The sequence below is a fragment of the Rana temporaria genome, chromosome 6 (assembly GCF_905171775.1).
Source record: "Rana temporaria chromosome 6, aRanTem1.1, whole genome shotgun sequence".
Classification (NCBI taxonomy): Eukaryota; Metazoa; Chordata; class Amphibia; order Anura; family Ranidae; genus Rana; species Rana temporaria.
Genome location: NC_053494.1, coordinates 6,147,640 through 6,160,165, shown reverse-complemented (window position 1 = coordinate 6,160,165; position 12,526 = coordinate 6,147,640). Strand labels below are relative to the sequence as shown.

General features: G+C 44.0%; 2 protein-coding genes across 4 annotated transcripts in view; both read left to right on the top strand.

Annotated features, from left to right (window-relative positions):
- The window catches only part of LOC120942967 (serine protease 33-like), a 49,911-nt gene extending 45,336 nt beyond the window's left edge, over window positions 1-4,575 (top strand). For both annotated transcript variants that reach the window (XM_040355975.1, XM_040355974.1), the window contains exons 4-5: window positions 579-736; window positions 4,202-4,575. In XM_040355975.1, coding sequence (XP_040211909.1) covers window positions 579-736; window positions 4,202-4,498 — 455 coding nt within the window. In that variant the 3' untranslated portion in view covers window positions 4,499-4,575. The remainder of the gene's footprint in view (window positions 1-578; window positions 737-4,201) is intronic.
- The window catches only part of LOC120942965 (serine protease 33-like), a 103,039-nt gene that overhangs the window by 25,215 nt on the left and 65,298 nt on the right, over window positions 1-12,526 (top strand). The window contains exon 1 of one of the 2 annotated variants that reach the window (XM_040355970.1): window positions 8,901-8,991. The exons of the other annotated variant lie outside the window; for it this stretch is intronic. Within the exon in view, the coding sequence (XP_040211904.1) occupies window positions 8,955-8,991 (37 nt within the window). The 5' untranslated portion in view covers window positions 8,901-8,954. Of the gene's footprint in view, window positions 1-8,900; window positions 8,992-12,526 lie in introns of those variants that run through there. 2 annotated transcript variants of the gene reach the window in all.

The following is a 12,526-nucleotide window of genomic DNA, read 5'->3' as shown; positions in this document are numbered from 1 at the left end:
GAACCCAAGATGGCGTAATTTACATAGTTTACGTTGGACGTGAATATGGCTGGGCGTAGGTTACGTTCACGCCGTAGGCAGTGATCCGACGTGTCCTAGGGAGTAGTTCCGATGTGATTCTGAGCATGCGCACTGGGATGCGTCCGCGGGACGGCGAATGCGCAGTAGGCGATACGTATCTGTCCGGCGCTCGGCCCATCATTTGCATGGGGTCACGCCTCATTAGCATGGCTCACGCCCACTTCCACTTACGCCGACTTACGCCTTGGAAACCCTGCGCAGTTTTGGGAGCATTGGCTTTGTGAATTCAATGCTTGCCTCTCTGCGCTGTGTCGGCGTAGCGTACAGGAGATACGCTACGGCGGCATAAATGTGCGCCGCTGTCTGTGAATCCGGGCCTGTATGTTTAGGCGATATTCACACCACCTAGAGTTAAGCCTTATTACAGGCTTACCTGTAGGTAAGAGATAAAAAAGGGAATTTACTACAACTTTAAAGGTGATCTATCTACAAAGTATGTATAGCTTTGCTCATAATTACCTTGTTGTGAATGACCATTGTCTATGTTTCATCACCAGGGAGCTTAATTCAAGGTGGGGTCCTCCAGGAGGTCATGGTTCCCCTTATAGACCGCAATATGTGTCAAGCAATGTATAACAATGGGGGAAGTACCGAGAGCATCCAGTATGATCAGATTTGTGCCGGCTACAAGGATGGGGGAAAGGACTCTTGCCAGGTGGGTAAAAACGGAAACATTTCAGCATGGCTCACCTGTCACATTTTTAATTGCTGTCTTTGTCCTCATTGGTTGAAATTCTCCTCGCTTCCTGCCCGTGTATTGAAGTTCATCCAAACTGTATCGTCTCCCCTTTTTTAACTACTTCAGCCCCGTAAGGATTTGCCCCCTTCCTGACCCTTTTTTTTTACTAGTAATGGTGGTGATCTCCGGTTTTTATCAGGACTGTGACATTGCGGCGGGTAGATATAAGAATTACTGGTGTGTAACAGATCTCTACATGTTTCGACACACAGTGGCTTCTTCAGGGGATTTTTATAGTCACCAGTATTGAACAGAGGCTCTAGTAACAATAAATACAAAAACAGAGTCTTATAGCTAGATTCACAAAGAGTTAAGCCGGCGTATCAGTAGATACAAACTAGATACAAACTCTGAATCTAAGCCGTCATACATTTAAGTGTATTCTCAAATTGAGATACACTTAAATGTAGCTAAGATACGACGGCCTGCGCCGTCGTATCTTAGCTGTCTAGTTCCGCCGGCCGCTAGGGGCGTGAACGCTGATTTACGCCTAGAATACGTAAATCAGCGAGATACGGCGATTCACGAACGTACGCTTGCCCGTCGCAATAAAGATACGCCATTTGCGTAAGGCATTTTCAGGCGTAAAGTTAGTCGAACAAATAGCTGGCCTAGCCAATGTTAAGTATGGATGTCGTTCCCGCGTTGAATTTTGTAAATTTTACGTCGTTTGCGTAAGTCGTCCGTGAATGGGGCTGGACGTAATTTACGTTCACGTCGAAACCAAAACGTCCTTGCAGCGTACTTTAGAGCAATGCACACTGGGATATGTCCACAGACGGCGCATGCGGCGTTTGTTAAAAACGTCAATCACGTCGGGTCACGAATCATTAACATAAAACACGCCCCCCTGTTCCACATTTGAATTAGGCGTGCTTAGGCCGGCCCATTTACACTACGCCGCCGTAACTTAGGAGGCAAGTGCTTTGTGAATACAGCACTTGCCTCTCTGACTTACAGCGGCGTAGCGTAAATACGATACGCTACGCCGGCTAAAACATACGCCGCCCTACGTGAATCCAGCAGTTAATAAACAACAACACACATTTACATCAGTGTTTGCAATATAGAAAACCCCATATACATTACATGAACGTTATATCATCATCAAATCGTTTGACATGACTCATACCTGTTTTCTCCCCTCTGCAAGGTCCTACCCCATCTGCCAAGAGAATCCCCACAGGGGGCGGGCACCCGAACAATCCAACAACCACATAAATTTATCGTTACTAGAGCCTTTGTTCAATACTGGTGACTATACCAAATCCCTGAAAAAGCCACTGTGTGGCGAAACATGTAGGGATTAGCTACACACCAGTAATTCTTATATGGATACCTCGGCCAGTATCAATGACTATTCAATTACTCTGTCTTTTTTTAATCACCCTTGACTCTGTATACGTCTTGTATAATACAAATTAGTATTTTTAAGTAAATCTGTACCATAAGTGTTTTTGGGCAGCGCTATAATCCAAAATCCCCAATCCCACACCCTACTACATAAGGGGGGGATATGATCTCCATGTATAAATACATAAGGGGGGGATATGATCTCCATGTATAAATACATAAGGGGGGGATATGATCACCATGTATAAATACATAAGGGGGGATATGATCTCCATGTACAAATATATAAGGGGGGGATATGATCTCCATGTATAAATACATAAGGGGGGATATGATCTCCATGTATAAATACATAAGGGGGGATATGATCTCCATGTATAAATACATAAGGGGGGATATGATCTCCATGTATAAATACATAAGGGGGGATATGATCTCCATGTATAAATACATAAGGGGGGATATGATCTCCATGTATAAATACATAAGTGGGGGATATGATCTCCATGTATAAATACATAAGTGGGGGATATGATCTCCATGTATAAATACATAAGGGGGGATATGATCTCCATGTATAAATACATAAGGGGGGATATGATCTCCATGTATAAATACATAAGGGGGGTATGATCTCCATGTATAAATACATAAGGGGGTATATGATCTCCATGTATAAATACATAAGTGGGGGATATGATCTCCATGTATAAATACATAAGGGGGGGGTATGATCTCCATGTATAAATACATAAGGGGGGATATGATCTCCATGTATAAATACATAAGTGGGGGATATGATCTCCATGTATAAATAAATGAAATAAAGTAGAAAAAGTGAGCACTGACAAGATATTCAATAAGCACCTAGCACACATGAGGCCTTGTACACACGACAGAGTTTCTCGGCAGAATTCACCGAGAAACTCGGTCAAAACCCGGATTCTGCCGAGAAACTCTGTCGTCTGTACAGTTTTGGCTCGATGGAGCCGCCGAGGAACTCGACGAGAAAATAGAGAACATGTTCTCTATTTTCTCGTTGTCCTCGTTCTTCTATGGGAGAAGCCGGCCCGCCGAGCTCCTCGGCGGCTTCATCCCAAAACTCGACGAGGAACTCGACGTGCCAAGCACGTCGAGTTCCTCTGTCGTGTGTACGGGGCCTCAAGGTGAAGATACAACCTCCAACAATCCACAAAATGGCAAATAAAGGTGCGGCGCTTCACAGTATTTAATAAATGTCCACGTGTTAAAGCGGGGGTTAACCCTAAAAAAATTCTAACAATACATGGAGCCGACCTATGAGACCGACAGTATGCTGTTGTTTTTTTGTTTTTTTTCCGTACATACCGTTATACAGCTATTTTCTCTCCTGCCCATCACTATTCCCCGCGGGAGTGGGCGTTCCTAATCACAGGCTGTAAAAGACGTGCTTCCGACTGGCGCATACTGCGCATCACGAGTTGCCGAAAGAATCAAAACGTCGGTGCGCATGCGCCGTATAGAGCCGCACCGACGTTTGGCTTCTTTCAGCAACTCGTGACGCGCAAGTATGCGCCGGTCGGAAGCACGTCAATCACAGCCTGTGATTAGGAACGCCCACTCCCGTGGGGAATAGTGATGGACAGGAGAGAAACTGCTGCAGTACCAAGGTAAGGATCGCGATTAAAAAAAAAAAAAACAACGGATTAGTTATTGTCTATGCCTGTAGGTTTACTTGAGCCAAAGTCAAAATTTAGGGTGAACCTCCGCTTTAAGTAGATAGCTAGTCCCAAATGTAAACAAACTGTATATAAGTCTTCGAATTGCCACCACTGTGATCCCGTGCATGCTCAGGATCCTTCTTCTGTTTGGTAGAGTAAGATTCAAGCTGTGTGAAGATGTCTTTTATTGAAATGAGTGCCTGAGGAGGAAACAGATGAACCTAAAGATGAATCAGATGCATTTCCATCCTCCCTCATATTGTGTTTCTCAATATCAGATCTAATAGCTGACGGTGATGGTAGCTGATGGTTGTTACTTGTCTTCCAGGGTGACTCAGGAGGACCTCTGGTGTGTAAGGTCCAGGGAGTCTGGTACGAAGTTGGAATCGTAAGCTGGGGAGATGGCTGCGCCGACAAATATTTCCCTGGGGTGTACACCCTGGTTATGGCCCACCAAAACTGGATCAGCACCTATCTGAACGCAACCTTCAGTGATGTCCCAAACATCTCCACACCAACACTGCAATGTGAAGGAGACTTCAATAGCAATGGAGGAAGCATCCATCTCTTACACGTTCACTGGACTATCTTGGTTATAGCTTCTCTTCTGTCCTTCTATCTATAACCAGTTACTGTCCACCTACATAATCAGTAAACTGCGATAACTCTATCTTCATTAAATGTGACCATATTTCACTTGAAGGCTCCTCTCTTCTCTTTTATACTCTGTAACTCCTGCTGGATTTTGCTTCTAATCCCCTTGCGGAGGCTTCCATGTGTGGAGGGACATTTTATGGTGACACAACCAATCACATCGCTGTAATCTTTTTATATGGACTATAAACTGAAGGACTTATAAATAAATGAATGTGGAACGAATCATTTGAGTTTTCACTATTTCTTATGCCTCGTTACACACGGTCGAAATTTTGACCATGCAAAAGTCCGCCGTGAGTCCGTCGGAAATGCGACGGAAAGTAAGAGAACAGGTTCTCTATCTAAGGTCCGTCGGACTTCCGAAAAAAAAAAAAATCAGATGGAGGCTACACACGGCCGGACTTTCCGAGGAAAAAAGCCTGTCTGATTTTTTTTCTCGGAAAGTCCAGCCGCGTGTGCGAGGCATTATGGGGAAATTCGCTTTGATATACAAGTGCTTTGGATTACAAGCATGTTTCTGGGGCGAATTATGCTCGCAATCCAATGTCTTACTGTATATCAGGGATATGCAATTGGCGGACCTCCAGCTGTTGCAAAACTACAAGTCCCATCATGCCTCTGCCTCTGGGTGTCATGCTTGTGGCTGTCAGTATTGCTATGCCTCATGGGAAACTGTCTGCAACAGCTGGAGGTCCACTAATTGCATATCTCGGCTGTATATGATTACATTAACTGTATATTGAGTGAATAATTGAATATAAACAAACCTGGAAGAAAAAGTCCACACTCCGAAAAACAAAAAATGTGTAATAGATGATCTATATTGTCCGTGCTCCACCAATCCCGAGCTTCCTGAGGACGTGAAATCACGAAATGCATTGAGGCTGTGCGCTCGCCGGCACTGACGTCACTTCCTGTACGCCTGGTTCCAGTCTCCGGAGTGTTGGAGCGCACGCCGAGAGTTAGAGGAATGTACTAAGAAAACTATTCTATATCTTGAGAGCTTTTTAAAATTGCTGTGTTTCAAAATGTCTCTTAATTCCAAAGAAAATAAAGCTGTGTGTTTCATTTGGGGAACCTTTACTTAGGAATGGGGTGTGGGTAATTGTGAGAGGGTAATGCTGCCCCAGTCAAGTAGACGTCTTACGGTTACAGGTGGATAAAGATGGTGAAAAGTTCTGGTAAAGTTCTCAGAGGGACAACGGTAAATATACAGTATAAAGAATTCCAGGCTGTCTTTCTAGGAAAAACCCTCAACAGAGGATTAAGGGGAAGTTGTACAACAGGTTTGAGAAAGAATCAGAATCAGGTGTGCAAACAATGTTTTTATGTATGAAAATACAATGACAGGTAAGAACATTGCTTTGCCCTTGAAAATAGCTTTATTTTGTTCTTTACCTAGTGCAGTATTTAAAGGCACCTCCAGTAAATCTATCATGTCATCCCACATATCATCCCCATTATCCTCCACATGTAGTCCGCTGCCATACCCACTGCACTCATCACCTGTACACACTGCCCTCTATCATATCCTCTACACTGTCATCCCCTCCGCACTCCTCTCCTGTACACACTGCCCACTGTCATACCCACACTCCTCTCCTGTACATACTGCCCACTGTCATAGAGGGACTCCTCTCCTGTACATACTGCCCACTGTCATACCCTCCACACTCCTCTCCTGTACACACTGCCCACTATCGTATCCTCTACACTCATCTCTTGTATATTTCACTCAATGTCATTTCTTCTGCACTGCTCTCCCTACATACTGGCTCATTTCATACCCTCTGCATACTGCCCACACCCACACTCCTCTCCTGGACATACTGCCCACTGTCACACCCACACTCCTCTCCTGGACATACTGCCCACTGTCATACCCACACTCCTCTCCTGCACATACTGCCCACTGTCATACCCACACTCCTCTCCTGTACATACTGCCCACTGTCAAACCCACACTCCTCTCCTGTACATACTGCCCACTGTCATACCCACACTCCTCTCATGGACATACTGCCCACTGTCATACCCTCCACACTCCTCTCTTGTACATACTGCCCACTGTCATACCCTCCACACTCCTCTCCTGTACATACTGCCCACTGTCATACCCACACTCCTCTCCTGTACATACTGCCCACTGTCATACCCACACTCCTCTCCTGTACATACTGCCCACTGTCATACCCTCCACACTCCTCTTCTGTACATACTGCCCACTGTCATACCCACACTCCTCTCCTGTACATACTGCCCACTGTCATACCCACACTCCTCTCCTGTACATACTGCCCACTGTCATACCCACACTCCTCTGCTGTACATACTGCCCACTGTCATACCCTTCACACTCCTCTCCTGTACATACTGCCCACTGTCATACCCTCCACATTCCTCTCCTGTACATACTGCCCACTGTCATACCCTCCACACTCCTCTGCTGTACATACTGCCCACTGTCATAGCCTCCACACTCCTCTCCTGTACATACTGCCCACTGTCATACCCTCCACACTCCTCTCCTATACATACTGCCCACTGTCATACCCTCCACACAGAGATCCTTGGGTGAATTTGGTCATCTCTTGGCAAAGGCGTATCTAGTGAAAATAGCGCCTATGCCAAGCACTGAAACTGTTGTGCCCCTGTCGAAACATTTGAAACCCATCTTTCAGATAACCTTAACAAAAAAAAACAGCTAACAAAATTTGTGATATTTATCATCCCTTGTGATACCTTGAGTAGTGACATATCCTCTTTATAGAGAAATCTGGGGTTTATTAGACCCCTGATCCCTCCTCTGCCCCTCAAGGCCAGGTAAATGCAGAACCAATACTGGAAGTGATGAAATCTTCATCACTTAAGGCCTCTCCTTCATCACAGAGGAGAGGGAGAAACTGATGTTCCACCTTCTTCTTTGTGCGCTGCCAATCCGACCAGATGGAATGGGAGAGCCTGGGAGAACAGGGGAGGGCTGTGGCTGAACGCAGCAGGGATAGCGCTGTCCATTAGCAGAGGTGCTGAAAAGGAGATCTTGCCTAAGCTCGGGAGGAGGGAAGGAGAGACCCTCACACCCTGGTAAGTGCCTTGCTGCCCAGCCACCCAACAGCGCCCCCTTCATATGGCGCCTATGGCACTTTCCATGGCTGCCATACCCTAGATACGCCACTGTCTCTTGGGATCCCTGGCAGTTTGTTTACATTTAATTGACTGGGCATTTTTTTTATATTTCTGTACTAAGAAAACTATTTGCCAACAACCAGTTATTATTATTATTACACCAGGGCCCCTGATTTCTATCATAGGTTCCATAAGTTTATCGCTTACTGTATGTTCAAGAGAAGGATTTGGACAAGCAGGTTAAAATCACCAAAGCAATGAAATTCCATCAAGTGAGGCCTCGTACACACGACCGAGGAACTCGTCGGAAAAGACACATTGTTTTCCTCGACGAGTTCCCTGTTGGGCTTGTCGAGAAACTTGACAAGCTTTCTTTGCGTACAACACTGTCAAGACCAAATCTCCTCGTTCTCAAATGCGGTGACGTACAACACATATACGACGGCAGGGGAAGTTCGATTCCACTGGCACAACCCTTGGGGCTGATTTTGCTAATCTCATGTTAAAAGTTTGGTAAGAGACGATTTGCACTTTTCAGACTGTTACAGCGTGACGAATGTGCTATCTCCATTACAAACGCTACTTTTACGGAAGGTGCGCTCCCGTCTCATACTTTATTCTGAGCATGCGCGGGTTTCTAAGCATACACACCAACGTGTTTCTCGTCGAAAACCAGCCCGACGAGGAACACGGCGAGGAAATTGAGACTCCCGACGAGAAAAAAGAGAACTTGTTCTATTTTTTCCTCGTTGAGTTCCTTAACAGTTTTCTCGATGAAAAGGGATTACACACGACCGGCAAAAAAGCTCTGCCACCAAGTTTCTTGATGGATTCTGTCGAGGAAAACTGTCGTGTGTACGAGGCCTTAGAATATTATCTGCCAATGGTATCCTGTCCCTTGTTTTCTCTTGTTTTAAAAGCATCATCTTCATATTGGTTAAATTGGATGAAACACTGACCCATCTAAGGCCAGCTTAACGTCAAAGCCAAACCTCATTGTAACGTGATGAAAAGAATTAGTCTTCTGACAAGAGAACAAATAAGCCCCCCCCCCACACCTCCCACAATGCAATGTGTTGTCATATGAGCCAATTATGATTGAGAATTGTAATATAGGTGGAAGGCCAGACCAAGAGAAGACTGAAAGGAAACCAGAGCTTCTCTACCTAAACCACATTGTTATGAAGAATGAGGAAGTCCAAAAAAGGTATAAATTTATGGAAAGAAAATAATGTTCTTAATAGACCAGTGAGAGAGAAGGGGAGAGAGATCTGCTGAATATCCTCTACTCTGCTGGGATGGGAATGTTCACTGTACTCATCCTAATAACCACAGGTAAGTAACTTACCTAAAAAGTCTGCTCTGACCTAAGGCCTCATGCGGGGCTGTCAAACAAGGCTGGAGAAAAATGGGGCCACAATGATCTGCCCATCATTATATTTGTTATTTTCTGTGGGGTTTGGGGGTTCTATGTAATTTTCTAGCAAAAAAAATATGGGCCAAATCCTCAAATTTCCTGCCTAACTTATCTTTTCCCATTTAAGTTACACTGACTTAAAATTTCTACCTAAGTGCCCGATCCACAAAGCACTTACCTAGAAATTTCAGGCCGTGTAACTTAAATGTCTCCGGCGCAAGGCGGTCCTCTTCTGCAGGGGGCGATGACCATTTAAATGAGGCGCGCTCCCGCGCCGGCCGTACTGCGCATGCTCGTGACGTCATTTTCCTGACGGGCAGCGCGCGAAATTATGTTACGTCGGGCTTTGTGGATTTGTGAAAAACGCGGCGATCGAAAAAAAGATCTGTTTTTACAAGGTGTTACTAGTTTACACTTTGTAAAAGCAGAACTAATTTTACATATGCAAACGTAAACTTACGCAGAAAACACAAAGCTGAAAAGCTTTGTGGATCTCCGTAAGTCCTCATTTGCATACGCAAAGCGGCATTTCGACTCGAAATGCCCCCAGCGGTGGATGCGGTACTGCATCCTAAGATCCGACAGTGTAAGTCTCTTACAGATGTCGGATCTTCTGCCTATCTTTGGAAAACTGATTCTGAGGATCAGTTCCAAAGATAGGCACAGAGATAAGCAGGCTGAACAGCAGTTCCGCCTGCGTATCCCTTTTGAGGATTTGGCCCAATATTTTTACATGTAGGAGAGAAATATCAGAATTGGCCAGGTTGGCAAGTGGTTAATACTTATTATTAATTTTATTTTACTTTGGGTTTTATTGCGCTGCACTTGTTTTTTTTATATATATATATGTACATGGCAACTTTAGTATCACAAACTTTTGGTGCTGGCAGCTCATTTATTTAATTAACACGAGTGCGGTGAGTTTTCAATTAAAAAGGAATATATGGACTTCAATACTCAAACCAAAGTACCCACATTATCATCATTAGTTGCAAATCTAGATATTTTAAATGGAACGTTTGAAGGTACTAAAAAATTTCTCAATCAATACTATTTATAAAATTCAATATTTTATTAATGAGATATATACGAATAGACATTACAAAGCATAAAACCTTTGGTACACCCTCCTGCTTGTACACCCGGCTGTAATATAAGTAATGCTTTTAAAGGTCAGCACCATCTTACAATATTCCCCCAGGTGCATTCATAGTACAATGACAACAATAGAGAAGAAATTATCGGAGAAATGACTGTTCACTTCATTGAACATTTCAGTTTCATCAGGAAAAATGGTTGGTGACTCATTCTTCAATATAATATAGTCAATATATAGCGTGTACATATATTTCTTTTCTGTCTATTACATAAAGTATGTAACCACTGTATATGGGAATTTGTGTTTCATTGACTATTTTATATTGTAGACAGTGTTAAATTTTACATCAAATTTCAATTTAGTTTTTGTCATAGTCTTTTGACTAAAATGGCATTTTAGTCTTAGTCATATTTTAGTAGATTATCCGATTTCCTGACCGGCTCATGCAGATATACTGCGGCAGAATGGCTCTCGCCCAGGAGAGCCACCAGAGGACACGTGTGCGCGCCCCCTGCACGGGAAGGGAAGCCGATGCGCATGGCCGGCGGGCGTGATCGCGTGCACGAGCGGGTACACGATCTGTCATCTCCTCTAGTCAGTCCCCATCCTCCCCACAGTTAGAACACAAAATAGGGAACACAGTTAACCCCTTGATTGCCCCCTAGTGTTAACCCCTTCCCTGCCAGTGACATTTACATAGTAATCAGTGAATTTTTATAGCACTGATCACTTTGTAAATGTTAATGGTCCCAAAAATGTGTCAAAAGTGTCCGACCTAATGTCTCACCTGCCCTCATGAAAGCTAATAAAGCATCGATCATAAAATGATACACATCGCTCTTGGATTCTTTATATGAAGAGGAGACCAGTGAATGTCTGGTCCTGAGTCCACAAATGGGAGCACAGAGACGTGGAAAACATGGTGGGGCATTCATGGAGGACGGGGGAGCTGCAGATGTTTAGGGTTTACGGGAAGAGTTGAGTGTTTCGGCTTACTTCAGTCTGACATCTGGAACGTGGATTTTCAGATTTACACTCCTTGGGGTTGATTTTCTAAAACTGGAGAGCGCAATATCTGGTGTAGCTCTGCATGGTAGCCAATCAGCTTCCGGGTTTTCTTTAGAAAAGCTTAATAGAACAAGCTGAAGTTAGACACTGATTGGCCACCATGCACAGTTGCTCCAGATTTTCCACTCTCCGGTTTTAGTAAATCAATCCCTGTCTGGAAGGACAATTAAGCAGACAGGATGGCTCTTCTAGACAGTGTCTTATGTGGAGGCACAGGCTAATTCATGTTCCTGTTCATGCTATTAGAAATTGCTTGCATGCTCGTGCAATAAATATTTGTGTGCATGAGCACACATCTGTTTCTCACATGCCCCCATCGTCCTCACATTGGCACCAAGCGAGCTATTTAAACTGACCCTTTGCTATGCTTTAGTGCTGTCTTGTCTACAGCTTTCCTGTGCATACCTGCAACCTGTTACTCTGCATCTGGCTACTGTTACTGACCCGGCTTGTCTTGACTACTCCTGAACTCTGTCTGCATTGCTCCTGGCTTGCCTCTGACTCGCTTCTACCTGTTCCCCCTGCTGCTGCTCCACCGATATGTTTTCGACTCGGCCTGTATCCTGACATTCCTCCTGCCTACACATCTGCATCTGATCTGTCTGCCTGTGTATGACCCTGTTCATCTGGCCCTGAGTGAGTGGGTGAATAACTTGTATAGCGCTACAAATGCGAACTAAATCACCTCAAGGCGCTTATTCCATCCAGTGTCGTCCTGATCCTTCAATCGAGGTGGGTCTTGAGTTTTTTCCTGAAGGCCCGATGGTTTTCTTCCATGCGGATGTTCGTTGGTAGAGCGTTCCAGAGCCGTGGTCCTTGGACTGCGAATCTTTGTTCTCCCTTTGATTTGTAGCGGGACTTGGGGATGTGGAGGAGGTTTTGGTTAGACGATTGGAGGGGACCTCCTGGGGACCTCTGAGCCCTTTAATAAAAAACAAAAAAAAATATTAAAAAAAAAAATCTTTTTTTTTAATATATATGTTTTTCTTTTTATTAAAGGGCACAACCCCTTTTTTTATATAAACATTTTTTATATATATTTTTTTTATTTCTTTTTTTTTTTTATCAAAGGTCCCCAAGGCCCCGGATGGCAACCCCCCTTTTTTTTTTTTTATCTATAATAATTTTTTTGTTTTTATTAAAGGGCTCAGAGGTCCCCAGGAGGTCCCCCCTTTTTTATAAAAAAATAAATATATAAACATTTTTTTTTCTTATATTTTTTTTTCTCCCCCCTTTTTTTTATATATATTTTTTAATTTCTTTTGTTTGTAAGGGGCCCAGAGGTC